Source organism: Stegostoma tigrinum, chromosome 4 (assembly GCF_030684315.1).
Source record: "Stegostoma tigrinum isolate sSteTig4 chromosome 4, sSteTig4.hap1, whole genome shotgun sequence".
NCBI lineage: Eukaryota > Metazoa > Chordata > Chondrichthyes > Orectolobiformes > Stegostomatidae > Stegostoma > Stegostoma tigrinum.
Window position 1 is genome coordinate 121,881,935 of NC_081357.1, and position 20,232 is coordinate 121,902,166.

General features: G+C 41.3%; 2 protein-coding genes and 1 long non-coding RNA gene across 11 annotated transcripts in view; 2 read left to right on the forward strand and 1 right to left on the reverse strand.

The window, feature by feature from the left end:
- Positions 1–13,609, forward strand: part of LOC132209555 (uncharacterized) — a 56,945-nt gene extending 43,336 nt beyond the window's left edge. Inside the window, exon 3 of one of the 2 annotated variants that reach the window (XR_009445712.1) lies at positions 10,628–13,609. This is a non-coding gene — a long non-coding RNA (uncharacterized LOC132209555). The remainder of the gene's footprint in view (positions 1–10,627) is intronic. The other variant, XR_009445711.1, reaches the window with a different exon arrangement.
- Positions 1–16,387, reverse strand: part of LOC125452657 (structural maintenance of chromosomes protein 6-like) — an 81,696-nt gene extending 65,309 nt beyond the window's left edge. For 2 of the 4 annotated variants that reach the window (XM_059645627.1, XM_059645625.1), the window contains exons 1-3: positions 16,278–16,387; positions 5,025–5,203; positions 2,553–2,670 (exon numbers count right to left, since the gene is read on the reverse strand). In XM_059645627.1, the coding sequence (XP_059501610.1) occupies positions 2,553–2,670; positions 5,025–5,189 (283 nt within the window). In that variant the 5' untranslated portion in view covers positions 5,190–5,203; positions 16,278–16,387. Of the gene's footprint in view, positions 1–2,552; positions 2,671–4,990; positions 5,204–5,910; positions 6,027–16,277 lie in introns of those variants that run through there. The other 2 variants (XM_059645626.1, XM_059645629.1) reach the window with 2 other exon arrangements.
- Positions 16,388–16,550: 163 nt separating this feature from the next.
- The window catches only part of LOC125452700 (flap endonuclease GEN homolog 1), a 43,336-nt gene continuing 39,654 nt past the window's right edge, over positions 16,551–20,232 (forward strand). The window contains exon 1 of one of the 5 annotated variants that reach the window (XM_048531401.2): positions 16,551–16,645. The gene's annotated coding sequence lies outside the window, so the exon portion shown is untranslated. The other 4 variants (XM_048531406.2, XM_048531405.2, XM_048531404.2 and 1 more) reach the window with 4 other exon arrangements.

Here is a 20,232-nt window from a genome sequence, read left to right on the forward strand (position 1 = left end):
TATCTGGCTCCTTCTCGAAAGCACTCACTCAATGTGTTGGCCTCAGGCCACTTTCAGTGAGAATTCCACAGATTCATCACACTCTGGGTGAAGAAGTTGACCTATCCCATATACTTAAACTGTGATCCAAGGTTCAGGATTTATTGGTGACTGGGAACATCCTCCCTGTGTTTATTCTATCAAGTTCTACCACAAGTAAATAGGTTTCCATGAGATTCTTCCTCATTCCTCTAACTCTGTGAATATAGTCCTAACTGATTCAGTCTCTCTTCATACAGCAGCCGCACCAAGGCCCTGCACAATTGCAGAAAGACATTGTTGCTCCTGTACTTGAGAATCCTGTCATGATGAAGACTAGCATCTCATTTGCCTTTTTCATTCACCTGCTGCACTTACGAGCTCACTTTCAGCAACTGGAGTACATGGACACACAGGTTCATTGTGCCTCCCTCTTTCAAACCGAATTGCCATTCAGATAATAATCTGCCTTCCTGATTTTTTCAACCTCATATGCAATTACATTATACTTTATTTTCCAAGCAAATAGATTTCCTTCTATAAAGTCCATTACCCAACCAGGTGGGTAGTTACTACAATTGGCAACTTTAGATAAGCTTTGTTTTAGTTTATATTTTTATCAAATTCAGGTTTCACTATTTGTCACAGCGAGATTCAAAGACATCTCTAGATGGTTAATCTGGGACTCTGCATTTCTACTCCACTGACTCCACTACGTCACCATCTCCCTATCCAATGGCAAAAATCAACATCAATATCTCTGAGTTACAAAGGAAACACCAACAGCTTGTAAAAAGCAAAAACCAGTCTATATCTGTGCACTCTGCAAGCAAAGATCTCCTTCCATCAAAAATGGTGAAGCAGAAGTCACACATTAATTTAAAAATTCGTCAGAACACAAGTGAAGGGTTTTTAAAAGAAACTGCCTAGAATCTAACCACTGGCTAGCAAAATCAATCCATCCCTTACCAGGAATTCCAAGCAACTTATTCAAAATTTTGACTTTTGAACCCTGCATTAAAATCAAGGCATCAATGAAATGGTATTTCTTGGTTGTTTGTAAGTGTTGCGAAGTTGGTTTAGGTATTTGTAGACTGAAAGGCAGAACATTAGAATTTGTAAAATGATAGAAGGAAAGAATGTGTGGTCCCTTTACGTGATGCATTTTTTCCCCAGGCTCGGAGATTAAAAAACATCTGCAGGCAGCAGCAGCACAGAGACTTCTTGAATTGAAACATTTGTATCGAGGGATACACTGTCAGCAAGCAAAGCAACATTTTTACCAAGACAACGGGGTTTTGAATTTAACCAATTAATTTAAACCAGGCCGTAGATAGCAAAAACCAATTAAATTTAAATTTGACAGTTTCAGCAACCTCAGACCAATCCTACTGTAAGAAATTAATAAGGGGTATAAAAGAAAAAGGCATCTGAAAATAAACTCACTGCCTCTCTAAGCTCTCAGAGTAAGCACATTGGCCTTTTGGCTCAGACCAATTAGTTGTTTTCATGCGCTGGGGCTTTTTGCCTCAGTGACGAGGAAATTTGTGTGGGAACACAACATAAAAACCATCTAAATAAAGGTACTATGGCACTCTTAGCTAATATTCCTGACACAAGAATTCAACGGAAGAAGGCATCCTTCACTGGAAGGTAGTGGAGAAGGTAAGGAACATTCCAGAAGACTTATCCTGGCTGTACTTTTCAGCGACTAGATTTTTTCAAAATTAGTTTGGTTTATATAAGTGACTCCTATATCTGTTGGAACAGCATACCATTAGAATTTTGTTTTATTCGGAAATAGTTAGTAATTAAGGGGAAATTGTTTGGTTTGTTAGCAGTTCTGCTAATTTGTTCACTGTTAGATAAATATATTGTTCCTCGTTGAGTATACAGTGAGTATCAGTCATTAATTTCATTTAGCCTCCTTTTTATAACAGATTGGGGGGGTGACAGGCAGGTTATACCCCATTTGACATTTCTTTTAACAGATTACGGGGCAAGGCAAACTTGTCTGGGTGTTTCAGTTTTAATTATCAGTGAGTTGTCAACCTCATCTCTGTAATGTAAGCCATTACTGTACGAATAATTTCAATTTCTTCTGATTCTATATCCTCTCCTACATTGTCAAGCAGATTTGTGTTGCAAGATAAATACCACCACTCAGAGTACCTGAAAAAAATCTCGTTCTTAGTTCCACCTTACCACAGCATTGCAAGGTCAAAGCCCACAAGCTGAAGGAGCAAAGAAAATACATCTCACCATTTAAAGTTAACAGGGTAAAATTAAATAAAGGATCGAATATTGGACAGATGGTGAGAATAGGAGGAAAGATTTGCTTTCAAACTTGCTACCTATTCCTGTTAAAACATAATATTTGGAATACACACATATTAGGTGATCTATGGAATTACCTATTGTGAACCAAGACTAAGTTTCAGGTGAAGCAGGGTTAGCTAACAAGCAAAATTAGGGTTACAGAGTTATAATATGTTATGATTTGAAAAGCAATTATAACTATTGAGTGCACTTACTTCCATTGTTTCCAACCACAAAATTGACATTGGGTCCAAACTTAAAAGGTCCAAGACAAGCGTGACACATGAAGTTTTTCAAAGAAATACTTTCAATTATTCCTACATCACCTTCATTCTGAAACAAGTAAATATAGATTTAAGTCTGTATAAATAGGTAGCAAGAATAAAATATTGCTAATACTTCACATTTTCATGTTTCCCTGATAAAGTATGAACTGCAACTCAAAATACATCAGCACAGCAATAACAGATCCTGCTTTCCCCTTCTCCAGACAGAAAAAAAAGTCGCCAACTCATTTAGACAAGCTAAGTTCAAACACAGCAGTATAACAACAGATAACACTCAATTTGTAAGAGATAGGATTTATAATCATCTAGAAAGGAATAATTTGATGAGGGATAGTCAACACGGTTTTGTGAAGGGTAAGTCGTGCCTCACAAACCTTATTGACTTCTTTGAGAAGGTGACCAAACAGGTAGATGAGGGTAAAGAGGTGGTGTATATGGATTTCAGTGAAGCGTTTGATAAGGTTCCCCACGGTAGGCTATTGCAGCAAATACGGAGGAATGGGATTGAGGGTGATTTAGCAGTTTGGATCAGAAATTGGCGAGTTGTAAGAAGACAGAAGGTGGTGGTTGATGGGAAATGTTCATTCCAGAGTTCAGTTACTAGTGGTGTACCGCAAGGATCTATTTTGGAGTCACTGCTGTTTGTCATTTTTATAAATGACCTGGACGAGGGCGTAGAAGGATGGGTTAGTAAATTTGCAGATGGCACTAAAGTCAGTGGAGTTGTCAAGAGTGCGGAAGGATTTTGCAAGTTACAGAGGGACAGAGGTAAGCTGCAAAGCTGGTTTGAGAGGTGGCAAATGGAGGTTAATGCGGAAAAGTGTGAGGCGATTCACTTTGGAGGAAAAACAGGAATACAGAGTGTTGGGCTAATGGTAGGATCCTTGGTAGTGTGGATGAGCAGAGAGATCTCAGTGTCCATGTGCATAAATCCCTGAAAGTTGCCACCCAGGTTGATAGGGTTGTTAAGAAGGCGTACGATGTGTTAGGCTTTGTTGGTAGAGGGATTGAGGTTTAGAGCGATGAGGTCATGTTGCAGCTGTACAAAACTGTTGCGGCTGCACTTGGAGTATTGCGTTCAGTTCTGGTCACCGCATTATAGGAAGGATGTGGAAGCATTGGAAAGGGTGTAGAGGAGATTTACCAGGATGTTGCTTGGTATGGAGGGAAGGTCTTATGAGGAAAGGCTGAGGGACTTGAGGCTGTTTTCGTTAGAGAGAAGGTTAAGAGGTGACTTAATAGAGACGTAAAAAGATAATCAAAGGATTAGATAGGGTGGACAGTGAAAGCCTTTTTCCTCATAGGGTGATGTCTAGCTCAAGGGGACATAGGTTTAAATTGAAGGGTGATAGATATAGGACACATGTCAGACGTATGTTCTTTACACAGAGAGTGGTAAGGGCGTGGAATGCCCTGCCTGCAGCAGTAGTAGTCACGTCAACTTTCAGGGCATTTAAATGGTTGTTGGATAAACATAAGGATGATAATGGAATAGTGTAGGTTAAATGGGCTTCAGATTGGTTTCACAGGTCGGCGCAATATCGAGGGCCAAAGGGCCTGTACTGCGCTGTAGCGTTCTATGTTCTATGTTCTACTGTTCAAACCGATGTGGAGTTTGAAATTACCATCACTGCATTTTATTCCTATCGGATAAATTACCGGCAAAACCCAAACGAATTTGCAGATGTGACAGTGACACAATCTCTATAAATTTTGTCCTTAGTTAAAAAATGCCAAATATTTGCTTGAACACATTTTTCAAAAGTGTTTTTCAAAAAGCCAGGCAAAATATTCACAAAGGGGAAATAGCAATTATCTGTACAAGGAAATGATGATGGAGAAAATAAAAGCTCAAAAACTCAAATCAAGGCCGAGGAAAGGGAAACCTCATGAATGAAGGAATTAAGCAAGATAATGAATTGGACTGAAAGTACTAATAGCACATAATAGGCAATTTAGGCACAAGACCGTTTAAAGCAACCGCATTCATGAAAAGACACAAAACAGTCCGTATTAGTAACGCCGAAGTATCACACATTTACTCACGTTTTTTCAGAATCAACATGTTCAAGATAATTACCAAACTGCGGCTTTCACAAGCAGTGCAATTATACCTATCCAATATTATACTTTTGTTTTATCTTTGGATGTTAAGGAAGTTTGACCTGAAGCAACCCAATATATCTGGTTAATTTTACTCTTAAGCACCTCACTTGGATCGTCTCCCTCTTTTCATCAGGAGGGACCAACAATCAAAATTGTATCCCGACTTGGGCCATTATTCATAATCAGATACCAAGAGTGCACAGAAATAATTCAGCAGAACAATTATGCTTTTCAAGAAGGAAGGGAATTTTCACACTTACACAACCTAGTCTCTACTAATTGTGTATAGTTTACCAAGTGAGAATTTGGAGGTAGACTGTCTCCACTTTGTCCATTAGTTGTCACAGTTTTCCCTTTGGTCGTTTTGACTTCTTCTGCTTCATAGTCCTTTGTGTCTTCAGTTTTGATTCTCTTTACGGGCAGTGATCCCTCAGAAAGATCCTCTTTTCTTTTTGACATACTAAATACTGACACTAGAAAAATGAACAGAAATTATTAATGACATAAACATAAAAATCACAACTGTAGACGAAATTGAACAGTCTCAAACAATTTCCAAAGGACCTGAAGATGTTAAAATGCCACTTTCTAGTTCGATGAATGATGTTTGGTTAATTCCAACTGCATCACTCCAGCAACAAAATGTACTAATTTCTGAAGTTCCAGCCCTTTTTGCCCTAAGAACATTCCTGAGCTTCCAGCAAATTCACAAACTTACATGCAATGTCAGTTCTTGCCTTGGCCGTGCCTGTAGAAATATTTCAACACAGCACTTAAAATGTCTGTTCTCAGCTATATTGACTTGCTTTATAAATTGCCCTGTGCAAGCTTTAACTTTTTCTTATATTGGAAGAACACTTTCAGTGTTGTCTCCTTTTACTTATCAAGAGTTCCAATGTTAGAAACAACAAAATAAAACTACTGCCTACAACATTTGTACAGATATTGATTTCATACTAGGTGTGCAAGATTCTGCTGCAGTTTATCTAAATGCAAAAAGCAGTTATGCAGCTGCATGCAAGATTTAGAAATAATTAAAATTTGTATAAAACAACAAATGAGAAGTTAAAAAAGCTGGAAAGCGGAAAATCACAATTATACTTAAAATGGTTTACTGATATGCAAGCGCAATTGATACCTTAAAGAACAAATCTCATGCACAATTATATAAACTTCATACCTATTTATAATCACAGCAACACACTCAGTTAGGCCTGGTTGGTTCACAAAAGATCATTCTTTGGGTAGCATTCAAGCAATCAGTTTACAGGTTTTTGAAAGGAGATGAGAGTCTAACGAGGGCTAAAGAAAAAGCAAGATGGCAAGCAAGTGTAAGATGTTGCAACAATAATTGAAGTGAAAGAACAGTTAACCTGCATACTCAACTTTGGACTTCCACAGAGAATTACATTGCCGAAACTAACACTGTCCCCTCAACTATCCACAAAATAGTTTAGATTGACATTCATCTTCAGCATAGATTTTGGCATGTTGTGATATAAATTTTTATTCTCCATGAAATGTGTTCTTGGCTTCAATGTTATAAGGACCTTTAAGTGAATGCTACATCTCACGATCACAAGTTCACATTTGCTGCACAATGTCATGAAAATGGGACAACGTTCTGTTATTCAATACTGCAGTATTTGAACTGCACGATATTCACTGCTTTGTGTCAAAGTTGTTGAACACATTAGTATGCCCTTTTTTTCAAAGATACATGTTTGAAACCCTACAGTTACATTTTCACCTAACCAGTCTTTAAATAGATTATGCCTATGGCATAAATGACATCCCATGTGCCACAAATGTAAGCCACCACTTCTTAATCAGTCTGCAAATTTACTCTAAATGGCCACAACATTCTCCTTTAAAATGTCACCACTCCATGGGACTGCCTTTGCTTGGTTCCATCTTTTCTATCTAGTTTCGCCAAAAAAATCAACTGCAACGATTTATCTTTTCAGCCCCAGATCAATACGATGGGCATTTCCCTCCCACTCCCCCATCAATAGTGTTCTCATGACTCCATCTTATCTATCAGTACTATGTCATCCCTTTGCATCACCTGAAAACAAAATTATCAAGTTTCTCTTACACAATAATGACACCAACTCTACCTCACTAACACCTCTCTCAAATCCTTCACTATTTTAAATCAGAATTGTGCACCATACTCAAATTATGTTCGAACCAAAGTTCAACACAGGTTTAGTATCACTTCCCTGCTTTCCAATTCTATTTCCCCAGAAACAAATTCCAGTACTTGGTTTTGCTTTTCATGATCTTGCTACATACGTTTGATTGCAGGAATCTGTTTGGCATCATGGGTGCATTGAGAATAGCAGGAGTAGGCCATTCTGTCCTTCAAGTCTGCTCCAATATTCAACAGGATCATGAATGATCATGTAACTTAGTACCCTGTTCCTGCTTTCGCCCCAGATGTTTTGATGCCTTTAGCTCTACAAAATGTATCGACTTTTGAAAATTTAGCGTTTTGGCCTCAACTGTTTTCTGTAGCAGAGAATTCCATGGGCTCACCACTCTCTGGGTGAAGAAATTTCTCCTCATCAGTCTAAAGTGGCCTATCCTATATCCTTAAACTGTAACTCCTGACTCCAGACTCCCTGGATATCAGGAAAATCCTTCCTGCCTGTCTAGCGCTGTCACAAGTATATAGATTTCTATAAGATCTCATTTGTGCAAGAGCCCATATTTTTAAACATGCTGCCCCGTGCCCGCAAAAAGACCTGAAACCAGTCTGGCTTAGAATAATCAGAAAGAAGTCTTTGACAAAACTGAGTCAGGCAATCCTTTTCCCTAAACAGGTGCCCTCAAAAAAGAAAATTTGACTCCTGCATCCAACTAAACATTGGAAAGACTGAAGTCAAAGTTTTTGGTCTCTGCAACAAACTGCATTGTCTAAATTTGGCAAAGGCTGTTTCTGAACCAATTTGTTTCCAACAGGTGTCAAGTTCGACTCAAATGTGCTTCAATGACAACTCTGTTCTTTGACTGAGATACCGTCATAGTTCATCAGCTGCTGAACCTCTCAATCACAATTGTTAAGCAGACACACAACTAATCCAAAGCATTACTGACTATCTTCATTCTACACTAACCTGAGCTCATTGAAAGTTGTGCAGCCTGTATCTTAATTGATAAAAGTCCCACTCACTCATCAGTCCAATGTCCCCTGTCTCTCACTGTCTCCTGCATTATTACTCCCCTAAGTAGCTGTGATCCTCCAATTCAGCTCTCTTGGGCATTCCTGGCTTTAACTGTTTTACAAATGACAGCAGTGCCTTCAGCTGTCCACATCAGTAGCCTACAGCCCGATGGCCTAAACATGGATTTTACCTGTTTCAAAATCTCCCCAGCTCCGGCCTCATTCTATGAGCAACCCTCCCTCTCACCCCCGCCTCCTTGACCTGACAAACCTGTCCATCTTCTCTCCCATCTATCAACCACTCCCACCTCACTGAATATTCCCCACCACTGCCGACCTGAACTCACCTATTACTAACACCCCAGCCCCACTTCTCCTCTCTCTAATTATTTCTGAGCTCTCCCCCACCTACCCATTTCTGAAGAAGGATCCTGACCCAAAATGTCAGCTTTACTGTTCCTCTGATGCTGCCTGGCCTGCTGTGTTCCTCCAGCTCCACCCTTTGTTATATCTGAGAATTAAGTATGAGTTTTTTAGAAAAAACATTCACTGCATGTGAACTTTACTGCAAGGCCAAGACTGAGTGCCATCATTTCTTATCACTCCACTGCTGGAAGTCATATTCTGAGTTAAGTCTAGGTCCTATGTTCTGGAGTCCCCTCCCGAAATCTCTCAGTTTCCCTACCTTTCTTTCCATATTTAATACACTTTTTAAAACTGCCCAAGTTGACCAAGTATTTAGGAGAGTCCTGATATTTTGTTATGTGACTCAGAGTCAAATTGTTTGATACAAGAGCATGGGGATTTACCACTACATCGATGTTGTACAAAAACAAGTTCCTTTTTTTCATTTCCTGGAGTATAAGTGCAGAAAAATCTCTCAGACTTTCCTCAAAATACATCTCACATATTCTTGCTAAGCCTCTTTTGGGTGAATTAATTTTAGATTAATAAGTGCAACATAAACACAAGCTGTTGTTATTAAAGTCTTAGCGAAAATTTGTAGCTTGTGCTGTGGATGCAGTTGTTCATTAACTTGCTGAGCTGCATGTTCTGTGCAGACGTTTCATTGCCCTTCTAGGCAACATCATCAGTGTGACCGCTAAACGAAGCGCTGGTGTTCTGCTTCCTTCTGGATGTACATGATCCTCTGGTGTGATGGTCCTGTCGCTTCAGGTTCTGTTATTTTACCAGCGGTCTGTAGATGGTGTCTGTTTCTGTGTTTGTTAACAACCAGGCTTCCAGAAATTCCCTAGCATGTCTGGTGTTTGCTTGCCTCAGCATGGTCAATTTTCCCCAGTCAAACTGATGGCTCTCATTGTCTGTGTATATTCAGACAAGCCAATATTGGTCATGTCTTTTCACTGCCAGTTGGCGTTCCCGTATCCTGGTTGCCAGTTTCCTCCCTGTTTTTTCAATGTAATGTTTATTAGATTTGCTGCTTAGTATTCTGTATATCACCTTGGCCTTGTTTATTGTTGGTATAGGGGTCTTTGATAACATTTGGCATAGTGTTGCTATATGTTTGTGTGCAATCATGATCTTACACAGTCTTAAGAGTCTGGTAATCATTGCTGATATATTTTTGATGTAGGGTAGTGTTGCTAGTGTCTTCTGTTGTACCGTGTCCTCCGATGGCCATCTGTTTTATAGGCATCTGCAGACGAAACTTCTTGGGTATCCGTTGTCGGTGAAAACTTTGTGTAGGTGTTCCTCTTCCATTGTCTGGAGTTCTGGGGTGTTGCAGTATGATGCAACTCATTTAAATAGTGCCTTGATGCAGCTCTGTTTGTGTATGGTAGGGTGGTTGCTATTGAAGTTAAGGATTTGGACCGCATGTGGCATTCCTGTGTGCTTGGGTCCGGAATTTGCCGTTAGTCAGTCTGTCTACCATTACATCCAAGAACGGTAGCTGTTTGTTGTATTCTTCCTCTCTAGTGAAACTTATGTTTGCAAAGATGTTGTTCTGTCCAGGTACATCTTGCAACATACTGCTGTGAGAAAGATTCTATCAAAAATTTGCCTTTCATGTTATCCATGTCCAGCTGATTTATCCAGCCAATATGTTGAGAAGAATCACTCAAGACAATTATAATGCCCTTCTTATACGCCTTCATTACTTTCTGATTAATGCCTTGCCCTAAAGTGAGGCAAATCTTTGATCACCTGATGAGAACTCCCACTGTGACTTCTTTCCCTCGATCTTCCTTCGTTCGACACAAACTACATCATGATCTATTGTACCCATATCGCTACTCACCGTCGCACTGAGGCTCTTATTAATAAAGCCACCTCACTTTCCTTTCCTTTTTGCCCAGAATGTCAGCTACTCTTGAATGTTGAGGTCCCAGTTTTGATCAGTCTGCAATCATAATAGCTATCAAATCATATTCATTTATGTTTTTCTGTATTATCAACTAAATTATCTTATTAAAAATGCAGCATGCACTCAGAGAAAAAACCTTCAGCTTTGACCTTTCAGTCTCATTACTTTGGTCCTAATTTCTGCTACACTCTTCTGTATTCTATATTCTAAATCTTTTACCCCTTACTGTCAACATCAATTATTATTCACCTCTATACTACCCTGCTTACCTGCTCTCTTTCTTTATAATTTTCAAACATCCCAAAATCAAATGCCTCTCCAATTGTGTAGTAAACTAATTAGTTTAGTAAAAGGCATGAGTTGAAGATGTTTGATATTTTACAGCAGGCTTTCTTGGTCCAGCAGGGAGACAATACATATGCGGAATAACAAGAAGGAAGTGTGGATCACTATCAAACTGAAGTTTGAATTCCAGTTTGTTCATTTGGAATCATTGAAATTTTAGCAACAGGTCTGATGGAAAATTATTTCTGACTTACACACATTTTGACATACAATAACAAGGCAGTTGCTCCATTGCTAAATCCAGTTTTAAAAAATCAATACGCACATCTTTACTTTGATAACAATTTCAGCAACATTCAACAAAAAGACTAGCTAATACTGGCACAGCATGAAATATTAGCCCAGATTTTACTGGATGTGCCACAAGATGTGTCCGATTCCCCTGAGTGCCTAGATGCACTGCCGACAAAGAAATTGCCTGGAGAACTTAAATTTCTGATGGGAAACTACCTGGAGTTCAAACCATCTGGAAAATCTCCATGTATGACGTATGAGTCATCATTAAGGCGGCTTCCAACTCACTTACCTAGACAGTTATCCAGAAACTGTTACTCAGCTTAAAAAAAAATGCCTAGCTCCGAGGTAAATACAACTGATACCACTAACTCCCTCCATATTCACCCATCAACAACCTCCACCCTGAAGATTCTATCCTGCCCTCCCCCAGTTGCAGCCCCTCTCGCCATTCTGCCCCTTTAACACCTACATAGATGACAAATACAGCTTTACATTTACATAAAGCTCTTTGTGAACTCTGGACAACTCGGAGCATTTTAACAGCTAACCTCTTACATAGCAGACTCCCAAAACAGCATTGTGTGAATGATTAGAAAATCTTCCATTACATTGATTGAAGGGTAGATAATGGTCAGGGCAGTAGGTCAAAGGGTTTTGCATTGGCATATCTTGGAAAAGATATATACTACCCAGGAAATTTCCACATAGTTTCAGTTATCAATAATTTCATTGGAGAAAATTGAGTGATGCCACTTCAGTGCCACAGTTATGCTGTAATATTACAGGCAATTATATCTATATAATAAAAATAAATGCCACATCAAACAATTGCTTGAAGTCAAAACATTAAAATTAGCATCATGTTTTCTCGAAACTATACCTCTCCAAAGAATTTTCAGCAAGTAAACACTACAGTTCAATAATTTTAACTTGCAACATTTTCGAAATACCACTTGGCCCATTATTTCCCAAGGCACTACATCACTAGCCTTCACATCAACTACATGCACTGTGTTCATGAAATTCTGAGATTAGCTATTTCTAAGGCTTCGCAACCGGCCATTTACACATAATCAAACACTTTTGCAAAAGTGGCTAGAGTAGCTATACTCAATCTCTACCTAGCTTTCTCATCTCATCTCTCCTCTCCTCTCACTGGCATTCGGTGTTCTTGTTCTTACTATGAAAGAGATTTTACACTACTTGCCAAACTTGCACCCAATGTACTCCATTCAAACATCTGATCTCCTGTTAATTTAATTGTACTTTGTTTAGAACATTTAAAATATAATCCCCTCCAAGTTAAACAATAATCAGAAGTGCTTAATTGAACACTCATATACACAAAACAGGGTTAAGGATACTTAAACTCATAGGATCAACATTATATAGCATAGGTCAGTCTGGATAATGTACCAAACTAGAGCTTTAAGGACAGAATTAATTTATCCACATGTTCACAAATGTATAAACAATCAGCAACTGAGATATGTGACAAGTGTTTATTTGGAAACCATGCTAACACTTGCAGTTCTTCTTCAATACAGGAAAAGGTATCTCCGTTCTCTGCATCCAAAACTTAAATCTGAAGAAACCCAGTTCATCTAGCCTGCAACTTTTGTTGTAACTTGTTATCTTTTAACTGATAAGTCAGAGATTCTTCGTAAGTGAACTGGCTACCTTGTGTCTTTTTCCACCAACTAACGGAAGTCTCCAAAGGAAGACAATTGAAGCAACGTGCTGGCCAGCAGAAGAGATATAAGAATGATCTCAATGCAGAACCTGGGAATAAGGACTAATGAACTGTCTTTCCAGACTTTCCCCCTCTGTTCAATAAGCAATTTTCCCCAACTGGTCGTCTGTGTGTGCATATAAAGGGGAGATTATACAGAGTTTATAATAAAAAACTATAGGCCAGCACAGTGGCTCAGTGGTTAGCACTGCAGCCTCACAGCGCCAGGGACCCAGGTTCGATTCCCACCTCGGGCGACTGTCTGTGTGGAGTTTGTACATTCTCCCCGTGTCTGCATGGGTTTCCTCCGGGTGCTCCGGTTTCCTCCCACAGTCCAAAGATGTGCAGGTTAGATGGATTGGCCATGCTAAATTGCCCATAGTTTTCAAGGGTGCGTGGGTTATAGGGGGATCGGTCTGGGTGGGATGCTTCAAGGGGCGGTGTAGACTTGTTGGGCCGAAGGGCCTGTTTCCATACTGTAGGGAAACTAATCTAATCTAATCTATAACCATCAGAGTTATATCCTGACAGTTTATAACCTTAACGCCAGTTCATCTGATACTTGTAATAAATAGCAATTCTATCTCAGTACAGAAACCAGGTCTGTGCTACCTATTAATCTATGTGTGGAAACCAGGTAAATTGGAACTTTTTCTTACTTTACAACATCTTTAACTTGCGTGATTACTACCTAAATGATTTCTAGTGCACTAACCCAGTTAGCAGTGACAGTTGATGTAATTGACAGATGATGGCCTTGATGCAAAGGGAAAACATAGGGTGGCTAGAGAGAAATTATTTCCACTGATCAGCAGATCTAAGGTTAGAAACATTAGTTTAGAAAAAAAGAGTTAGACTTTTCAGGAGTCAAATTAGGAAAAAGGTTCAAAACGCAAAATGGTAGAAGTTTGTAATTCTCTTCCAAAAACTGCAATTGATATTCAATGAATTGTTCATTTTAATTCTGGGCTCAATTAGATTTCTGTTGCCCAAATGTTTTAAGGGACATGGACAAAGACAGATTTGTTCAGACATAATCTCAATGATGATTAAATATGTTTGAGAGATTAAACAGCCAACTCCTGTTTCTGTGTTTGAAACTGAGCCTCGGTCCCCACATAAATTGATCAACTCTCATTCCCATTTGAACTGTGCAGTGACTCCTACATTGTTGGAGCTTAAATGGAAACAAAGTTAAGTGTAGTTAAAATACAACCTCCTTGTGTTTAAACAACTTTGGCGCGCACGCACACAAACACGCTCACTAGTTACAAGAATGAGAAACGTGACAGCTCAAAGGACTGGTGCAGCAACATTGCTGATAAATAGGTGAAATCAACACAAACAGGATGTGGAGTGAACAAAGTCAGAAGTCACATGATTCCAGGTTATACTTCAATAGGAACAAAAACAAAGGTGCTGGAAAAGCTCAGCAAGTTTGGCAGCATCTGTGGAGGAGAAAACAGAGTTAACGTTTCAGGTTAACGAGTTCTGAGGAAGGACCACCGGACCCGAAACATTGATAACAGGAACTGCAGATGCTGGAGAATCCAAGATAATAAAATGTGAGGCTGGATGAACTCAGCAGGCCAAGCAGCATCTCAGGAGCACAAAAGCTGACATTTCGGGCCTAGACCCTTCATCAGAGAGGGGGATGGGGTGAGGGTTCTGGAATAAATAGGGAGAGGCGGACCGAAGATGGAGAGAAAAGAAGATAGGTGAAGAGGAGAGTATAGGTGGGGAGGTAGGGAGGGGATAGGTCAGTCCAGGGAAGATGGACAGGTCAAGGAGGTGGGATGAGGTTAGTAGGTAGGAGATGGAGGCACGGCTTGGGGTGGGAGGAAGGGATGGGTGAGAGGAAGAACAGGTTAGGGAGGCAGAGACAGGTTGGACTGGTTTTGGGATGCAGTGGGTGGAGGGGAAGAGCTGGGCTGGTTGTGTGGTGCAGTAGGGGGAGGGGACGAACTGGGCTAGTTTTGGGATGCGGTGGGGGAAGGGGAGATTTTGAAGCTGGTGAAGTCCACATCGATACCATTGGGCTGCAGGATGCCCAAGCGGAATATGAGTTGCTGTTCCTGCAACCTTCGGGTGGCATCATTGTGGCACTGCAGGAGGCCCATGATGGACATGTTATCTAAAGAATGGGAGGGGGAGTGGAAATGGTTTACGACTGGGAGGTGCAGTTGTTTATTGCGAACCGAGCGGAGGTGTTCTGCAAAGCGGTCCCCAAGCCTCCGCTTGGTTTCCCCAATGTAGAGGGAGCCACACCGGATACAGTGGATGCAGTATACCACATTGGCAGATGTGCAGGTGAACCTCTGCTTAATGTGGAAGGTCATCTTGGGGCCTGGGATAGGGGTGAGGGAGGAGGTGTAGGGGCAAGTGTAGCATTTCCTGCGGTTGCAGGGGAAGGTGCCGGGTGTGGTGGGGTTGGAGGGCAGTGTGGAGCGAACAAGGGAGTCACGGAGAGGATGGTCTCTCCGGAAAGCAGACAGGGGTGGGGATGGAAAAATGTCTTGGGTGGTGGGGTCGGATTGTAGATGGCGGAAGTGTCAGAGGATGATGCGTTGTATCCGGAGTTGGTGGGGTGGTGTGTGAGAACGAGGGGGATCCTCTTTGGGCGGTTGTGGCGGGGGCGGGGTGTGAGGGATTTGTTGCGGGAAATGCGGGAGACGCAATCAAGGGCGTTCTCGACCACTGTGGGGGGAAACATTAATTGTTTGTTTCCTCCACAGATGCTGCCAGATCTGCTGAGCTTTTCCAGCAACTTTGTTTTTTTTCCTGATTTACAGTATCCACAGTTCTTTTGGTTTTTATACTTCAATAGGTTTGTTTAAAGTCACAAGCTTTTCAAGCACTGCTCCTTTGTCAGGTGGAGTCATGATAGAAATAGGGTCACAGATTAATTACTGAAGTATTAAAACCTTGGTTTGTTTATTGGGAAACAAAGATAGGTTCAATAATTCAACACTCTATAATTAAATGCTTGAATCATAAAAATCATCATCCTGGCGTAAAGAGTTTGGGTGTATCTGCTGTTAGCGAGCTTCTAGGTAGGTGTCTTATTGCAGATCAGGCCAAGGCGGAAATTAACCTTCATAATCCTAATGCACCTGTTGCAAAAAGGTAAAGAGTAGCTAATGGTGACAGAAAGATTTACAAGGGTGACATGTGAATAGAGATTGCACTGATCACTCAAAAAATGTTCATCTGACAGAGATCTGTAAAATTATAAAAAAGATTAAATTAGTTAAATGCGGAAAAACAAATATTTATAATTGGAAGAGTGTCCAAAACCTGAGGCCATGAATATATGACCGGACTCATCGGTAATTAGGAGAAAGCGTTTTTAAACCTGGAGTGCTGATGCTATCACTCTTAGTTAAGGCGAATATAGAGATGCACATGAGGAAGAAAAGAATAGAGGGTCAATATTGATGGGGTTAGATAAGGAACGATGAAAGTTTCAGTGGAGCCTCAACACTGACATGGAACGGCTGTGACAAATGGGATGATCCTGTGCTGGAAAACCACACAAATCTCCATCCGAGACCCTCTCCCTTCTTCTGTTATCCCCTCCCCCGCCATCCTCCTGGGTGATTGCCTGGGGCCTGTCAGCCGCCTTTGAAACAACATCGGGTCATCGACTTGGATAAACCCGCCTTGGGTATCGCACAGAAGGGCAACCCACCGGCCGGAATACAAGGCTCCGTCAGGACAACATAAGACAGGACTCACCGCTCTGCCCGCGATCGTCCTCAATCCAAATCCGCCGAAATTCAGTTCAAACTTCGACCGCTGTGCGCATGCACCTTGACCAAACGGCCGCAGCTCGCCGCGCTTCACTTCCGGCTAGCGCATGTGTACTGAGGCTGGCCATTCCCGGAAAAGACGGATTCCAAACTGCGCATGCCTGTCTTTCCACGGGGCCGTGTGTACGCATGCTCAATCTGTTCTGCGGGGCTCAACGCCGGCGAGTGCGGCCGCACTGCGCATGCTCTGAAGCCGTCACGGCCTCCTGCCCACGGCCGTGCGCATGCGCCTGTTTGCCGGGCATTTCCGCCGCGCCGTTTTTAACGGTTGGATGTCTTTTCCCCCGTTTCCAGGTTTGTGGCTCTTGTTCAAACGCTGTGATATAACTCACCGCTACCCGGACCGATCCTGTCATTCACTCGCTGTGCCGCCTCCTGATGATTTATCTTCCCCGGTAACGCTGCCGATTCACATCGAAAATATAAATCAGTTGGGAATCGAGTGCGTGAAATTTGAATCGACAGAAGCGGCGTTAAAGATGGAAGGAGATAGGGGCAGAGAGAGAGAGAGAAAATCTGCACTCGGAGTGAGTTGTTCACACAGAAAGGGGTCAGAACGGTACCCAGGGACGGGCGCAGGGGAGCTATTCAGAGAAAGAGGGAACTATGCCCAGAGACGAAGCTAACCATCGCACTATGGTACAGGTAACCCCTTCAACAGAGGCAGAAAAGAAACGTGGTTATCATCGGGATTGCATAGCCTGGGGAATACACACTGTCCTCCGTGACTCTCACTGTCCACCCTATATCTATATTGGTAAAGATGAGGAACTGCAAAGGGTAAAAGAGTCTGGGGATGATTAACAGGCCTCCTAATAGTAGTCAGGATGTGGGGCAAAAAGTTAATCAGGAGATGGAAAAGGCTATGCAAGAAAAGCACTTGCAGTAATCATTGAGGGCTTCAGTATGTAGGTGGATTGGGAAAAACAGATTGTTTGCAGATCACAGAAAAAGAATTTGTGGAATGCGTTCAAGACGATTATTTTTGGAGCAGTTTGTTGTAGATCTGACTAGGGAACAGACATTAGGTGAAGGGTGCCCTAGGGGTCACTGACCACAGCACAGTAGAATTCATCCTGCAGTTGAGAGGGAGAAGCTTGAATCTGATGTTACAGCATTACTATAGAGTAAAGATAACTAGAAAGACATGAGAGGAGAGCTGGCCAGAAGTTGATTGGAAGCAGAGTCTAGCAGGGAAGACTGTGGAACAGCAATGGCAGGAGTTTCTGTGGCTAATTTAGGAGGCATAGCAGAAATTAAACCCAAGGAAGAAGAAAAGTACTAAGGGGTTCATGGAACCAATCAGTCAGAAACTTGCACAGTTGAGTTCAGTTCTAGCAACATCACGTATGCTGAAATGGATGGTGTTGTCATTTGATCCCCAGCTGTTGCAAACTTCTGTGTTGGTTTCTGTGAGAAATGTATCTTTGATAGATTTATACCTAAACTCCTAATCCTTGCATGTTTCTGATATAATACATTTTCTATATCTGAATCTGCAGCTGTATGTAACAATTTTCTCATATCTTGATGGACTCCATTCTGGTCTCAAATTCACCCAAAAAATGGAACTATCAACAGAGCTCCCATTCTTCAATTTTGCCAGCTAGTATATGAAATTCAGTGTCTCATGGGATGCCAGGTTTAGAGGCCACAAGTCGAAAGACTGGTGGTCATATCAAACGACATACCTTTCAGCTGTTCAAAACAAACAAGATACTGGCTGTACCCAAATAACCTGACTTGCAAAAATGACAGAACAGTGTGCAACATTGGACATAATGTGCAATTTGAGCTAATAGCCCTGAGTATGCAAAGAATTACACTGACAACCAACTTTGGATCGTCAGTTTGGATTAGCGTGGTGCACTTGCATGAATCGGAAGCTACATATATTAATGCATGGGGCCCTGTTCTTTGTGGACAGAAAGAACACGTAGACACAATGCATTTGTTTCTACTCAACTCGATATCCGACAGCCATTCACTGATTTAGTTCTTAGGACAATGATTTAATCAGAGTCAACCTGCCTAATTTAAACTGTTAAAACAAAAATTTGGCAGTTAACTCTCAGTAATAGCCTAAGTAATGCCTTCTCCATGACACTGACTTGACAGATCAGATTCTACTTGCCACCCAGTCAGCAATCTTCTCTCACACAGTATGATCATTGTTTTATCTTTACTTTGTATTTCCTACAAGTTGTTCTGGTGATTATTAGACAGAAAATTATGACCAAGTATGTATCTTTTCAGCAATACTGCAATTAGAGATGTGATATTATGCTGCTGAAAAGAGGGAGAAAGAAATAGGATAAAAGGGAAAATCTGGGAATCAGCTGAGGTCAGGCAAGATAAAAGGCAAAGATGTAATGAAACAGAAGACTAATGCTTGACATATCCCCTGCTGCACCATTACCATCAATCCTGGGAATCAGCCCTAGTTCACTGAAGAGTGCAGGAAGCACTAGGCAAGCCTAAAAGTGAGGTGTTAACGTGGTGAAGCTACAACACTGGACTAATCACTTGGCAGAAAATATAAACAGCATGCAGTTAACAAGTCTAAGTGATTCTATAGTCAATAGACCATAAGTAAGCTCTGCAGTCCTGCCACATCCAGTCAAATGGTGGTTAAACAGTACACCAAAAGAAGAGGCTTCAAATATATCCCCTTCCTCAATGATGGGCATTAAGACTGAAACATTTGTAGTAATCTTCAGCCAGAAGTGCTTAGTGGATGATCCATTTCAGCCTCCTGCAGAAGTCACCAGCATCACGGATGCCAGTCTTCAGCAAATTTGGATGGTCAGTTTGAGTTCTCTTCCAGGCACTCATCTCTTAACTTCTTGGTTAAAACATAGATAAATGGACAGAACTCCAGAGGTGAAGTGGCAGTGACTGCCCTTGAAATCATGGCCACACTTGATCAAATATGACATTAAGCTGTCCAAGCAAAACTGGACTGAATTGGTTCATGGGAAAACTTGGCTGATTAGAGTCAAAGGGAGATGATTGTGGTTTTCAGTCATCTTGCCTCCGGGGTATCCTCAGGACCGTGTCACAGGCTCATTTAACCTCAGATACCTCACCAATAACCTTACCTCCATTATAAGATCAGAAGTGTAGATGTTCGATGATGATTGCACATTGTTCAACACTGTTTGGAACTCCTCAGATACTGAAGCTGTTCTACGTTCAAATGATTTCCAGGCTTGGGCTGACAAATGGCAAGTATCATTTGTGTTACACAGTCAGCTTCAACAAGGGAAAATCTAATCATTGCCTCTTGACATTCAATTGTATTGCTAGAGCTGAATACCCACTATCAACATGATACCATTGACCAGAATCTCAACTTGATACTGATTACTGCGGGAATAAGAATGGGTTAGAGGCTAGGAATCTTAAAGCTAGTAACTCACTTCCTGAGTTCCCAATACCTGCCTACCGCTTAGAAGAGACCAGTCAGAAGTGTGGTCAAATACTCCCCATTTGCCTGGCTCCAACTATACTTAAAAACCTTGACACCATCTGGGACACAACAACATGGTTGATTGACACCACAACCTCACAATGCATGGTGGGGTAGGGTCAGGCAGCAGTGTGTATTGCAGAAATTTACCATGGCTCTTCAGACGAACGTGTTCAAAACCCACAAAGGCAGCAGATACATGGGAAAACTATCATTTAGAAGTTTAATTCAATGTAATGCATCATACAGATTTGGAAATATCAATCTTCCTTCAGTGTCACTGGGTCAAAATCCTATAGGCTCCTTCTCTCTCCTCCCCCCTCCCCCCCCCCCCCCCAAAAAAAATAGCACTGTGCATGTACCAACATCAAATGAACTACAGTAGTTCAAGAAGGCAGCTCACTGTCAC